The sequence below is a fragment of the Cucumis sativus genome, chromosome 4 (assembly GCF_000004075.3).
Source record: "Cucumis sativus cultivar 9930 chromosome 4, Cucumber_9930_V3, whole genome shotgun sequence".
Lineage (NCBI taxonomy): Eukaryota > Viridiplantae > Streptophyta > Magnoliopsida > Cucurbitales > Cucurbitaceae > Cucumis > Cucumis sativus.
Window position 1 is genome coordinate 17,008,219 of NC_026658.2, and position 3,843 is coordinate 17,012,061.

General features: G+C 34.7%; 1 protein-coding gene across 1 annotated transcript; it reads left to right on the top strand.

Moving 5' to 3' along the window:
* Positions 1-273: 273 nt before the first annotated feature.
* LOC101205441 (probable calcium-binding protein CML49) lies at positions 274-3,409 on the top strand. Its single transcript, XM_004142605.3, has 5 exons — positions 274-850; positions 1,895-1,941; positions 2,028-2,203; positions 2,343-2,361; positions 2,975-3,409. The coding sequence occupies exons 1-5, from the start codon at positions 325-327 to the stop codon at positions 3,077-3,079; spliced, it is 873 nt and encodes a 290-aa protein (XP_004142653.1). The 5' UTR covers positions 274-324; the 3' UTR covers positions 3,080-3,409.
* The last annotated feature ends 434 nt before the right edge of the window (positions 3,410-3,843 follow it).

Below are 3,843 nucleotides of genomic sequence, written 5' to 3' on the forward strand. Positions count from 1 at the left end.
AAGGTTAATTACAAATTCCATTTCTTAGTCAAAGTACTTTTGGAAATTTTGTTATTTTCAATATGCAAAAAATTGGGTTGTTTTCTAAATATTTGTGTGATTTGATGCTATTTTCCAATATTTTATACTTTAGAGTAAAATAACGAGAAATGATGTCCGTATTGGTAATTTAGCAAACAATGATAGGCCATGGCATTTACGTAAATATGTTTCAAATTGAGGTTGAGTTTCACACAAATCGATTTATATATAGACCCTTGGAAGTGTTTTCAGAACACGTTATTTCTACTTGGGATCAGCAATTTCAATTTTTTTTTTCTGAAAATGTCAGGTTACCCAAATCAACCATCAGGTTACGGTTACGGCTACGGCAGCACCGGTGGCTACGGAGCTCCACCACCGACTGCTCAGCCTTACAATTCTTCAGCTTACGGACATCCACAGTCCCAGACTCAGCAGCCGTACGCTCCGGTGGCCGCGCCATATGGCGTACCGTCCGCACCGTACGGGTCAGCTCAGGGCGAAAAACCGCCCAAGGACAAGCCTAATCAGTCGTACGGCGGTGCCGGTGGTGGTCATCAGTCTTACGGCGGAGCAGCCAGTGGTGGTCATGGTTATCCACCTCCTTCTGCTTATGGAAGCCCTTTTGCTTCACTCTTGCCATCGGCTTTTCCGCCTGGTACTGATCCGAGCATCGTTGCTTGTTTTCAAGTAGCCGATCAGGATGGTAGTGGGTTTATTGATGATAAGGAGTTGCAAGGTGTTCTATCATCGTATAATCAGAAGTTTAGCATCAGAACTGTTCATCTTCTTATGTACCATTTCACCAACACGAATACCAGGAAGATCGGTAATCTCACTTTTCCCTCTATTTACTTTTTGTTTTCTCTGGAAATAAGACATTTCTTGTTGTTTTCTTTAAGTTTCTGAAATCAACAACAGTAATGATGGTAAAAAAAAGAGAGAATCTGTAGGAATCTGGAGGGCCCAGATAGAACAAAAAGACAAACAGTTAGGTTAATGGGGGCAGGAGCGGTCATAATCGGGGCATCTTCTATTCTTAGTTTCAACTGATTTTAGTCGAAAAATGAAATAGAAGCTTTCAGAGATGTTTGGTTATAACTTGAACGGATTGGAACAGGGCCTTTCGTTGTCAATTGTCAAAACTTTTAATAGAATTTCCATATAACTGCATAGAATAGTACGATTTTAATCTTCGATTCAAGAGATGAGTACATATAAATTCCAGTTGAAGCTATGCTAATTTGACATATAATTGCCGAGAACTGCAATTTGCCTTATTAGTGATTATAATTATCTCTTGTTACTGTTAACTGATTAGTTCACGATGCTCACAAATCATACCTGTGACTATGAGGTATTCATATTCTCATTTATTTGTATAGAACTTACTAGAAGATACCATCACATTCTTACCATATACTTTCTATATTTTTTTTCTTTTTAATCCTATCTGTACAAAGATTACCTCCGTGTTATTGCCTGGGATTAGTTGGTGAAGTTAATTTATGTTTTATTTTGAATTTGTCTGGTAAAATTGCGAACCTGCTAATTGGATATATTAGTCGGCCACGGTTGCACAAACTTCACTATTTTCAAACTAGTGGTTAAAGACTAAAGTTATTGACTTTTCAAAACTCAGAAGCTTTTGGGTTATTACAGTGTCGTCATTATGTAAGTGTTTTTTGAAATGATATGACGTTTTATGCTTCAAATTAGAGCTAAAGTTAAATTGTTGATTCTTCATTCTGTTCAAGCCATATTATTATGATTAATTTTTTATGCATTTGGCCTTGAGCAACTTCAATTTGGAAATTATGCTTAATACCTTTTCTTTTGACGTTGTCTTTTGCATTTTATTTCTGAAAAACAGGACCTAAGGAGTTCATTTCTCTGTTTTATGGACTTCAGAGCTGGAGGGTTGGTTGAAGACTTATTATTATTTTAGCCAACATTCTTATTTGGTGTAATTTGTTTAAACTGAATATTTGTTGAATCTTTTTCAGGGTATTTTTGAGAGGTTTGATTCAGACAGAAGTGGAAAAATTGATTCCAATGAGTTGCGAGAAGCACTTTTGAGTTTGGGCTTTGCAGTCTCACCAATGGTCTTGGACTTGCTGGTGTCTAAGTTTGACAAAAGTGGTGGGAAAAGCAAGGCCATTGAATACGATAATTTTATCGAGTACGTTTGTCTTCTTTACCCTTGATTTATGGTGCTACTCTTTTTACAATGAGAGGTTTTGAGTTATGCTTTAAATGTTAAGCTTTCACTTGTCATTAATCACTGTTCTTATTCTATTCTTTTCTTTTTGCCAATGCAGGTGTTGTCTTACTGTCAAGGTGAGTTTCTGACTATTTTTGTTTGCATGTCTTTGTATATTAAAACATGAACTGTTTAAAGGCAATGACATCTTCTTTGAAGAAATGCTTATTCTGCAATCTGTACTTTTTGTCATGCTCAAAATCACTTCGAAATACACCTTTGGTAACTTAAAATTAGTTAAATATTTAATTTTACACTTGTACAAGCAATTTTCATTTCATCAATATTGGTTTTGAATCATTAAAAGCATGTTTCATTATGATTTTAAATTAAAAACAACAAAAAATTATTCTAAAAGTTTTAGAATCACTCCTAAACATGCATAGTTGGACACATTTTCCTCGTTGTCTTCATTCTGTTCCACTCATGTTGATGCCTATGAGTTTAACTGTGGCTGCCAAGTAGTTACTTAAAATCCAATTTTGCCATGAGATATTGCTGTTGTTATTTTCATTTTTTACACCCTTGTATTTTTCACACACTGATAGTTTAAGCTCCTTGTATGACCCTTTAACTCAATTCTCCAGCAACGAAAACGTTTTGATTTTTAAGAATTCCTGAAACATTTTGTTTGCGTTGGGGAGAAAGAGTAGACTAAAACTGAAGTGATTTTGATGTAATATTTTACAGGGATTGACTGAAAAATTCAAGGAAAAGGACACTACATACTCTGGTTCTGCAACCTTCAGTTATGAGGCTTTCATGTTGACTGTCTTACCATTTCTCATTGCCTGAGGAGTAAGCCTTCGTTCGAGCACGTTTGTTCAGTGTAAAGCTTGAGTTTTCTTTGGCTTTTTCTTTTGATTTCCATTATGTTTGATAGAATCTATTAATGTAGCCTCATCCTTATCAATGTTATAAGTTATGTTCTTTGTATAAAATTGGCTATCTTAAGTATTCAATGATAGTTCTATGAATATCTCAACTGTTTACCTGTTTCCCCGCCTGGATTTCCAATTTGGCATTTGACAGTAAAAGTTAGGTCGTTGAATCATATATATAATGTATCCTCTTCTGCTTTTTATGATAAATATTGTGGATGAAGTTTGGACTGTTCAATTGCAAGATATTCTGGGTCGATTTCTTTTTTTCTTTTTTCTTTTTCTGAATAAATGTACAAGAATGGAACATCTTGGTTTGATTTGTACTATTTACCTGTAAGAATACGGAAATATTTATGTACTTGCAAAAAAATTGCCATTTGGACAGTTTCAGTTTTCAAAAGAAGAAAATCTATCTTTTCTTTTGTTGGTTTTAGGTTCTTTTGAAGCTCAATCTCAACTAAATAGTTGAGCCGGTGGTCGTTAGTTTTTAAAGTGAAACAGATGCCAAAACAGTTGGTCAATTTTTGTAGCTCGTTTAGGGCTCGTTTGGTAACGTTTTTGTTTATTGTTTTCTATTTCTGTTTTTAATTTCTTAAGAGACAAAAATGTTTAGTAACGTTTCCAGTTTCTCGTTCTCGAAATAATTAGAAACAATTTGATGCGTTCTTCATTTAT

Bases quoted from the DNA above. Each gene is read 5' to 3' on its own strand.
- LOC101205441 (XM_004142605.3), top strand. From the start codon at position 325: ATGTCAGGTTACCCAAATCAACCATCAGGTTACGGTTACGGCTACGGC. The intron at 851-1,894 runs GTAATCTCACTT...TCTGAAAAACAG, and splicing joins CACGAATACCAGGAAGATCG to GACCTAAGGAGTTCATTTCT. The intron at 1,942-2,027 runs GTTGGTTGAAGA...AATCTTTTTCAG, and splicing joins ATGGACTTCAGAGCTGGAGG to GGTATTTTTGAGAGGTTTGA.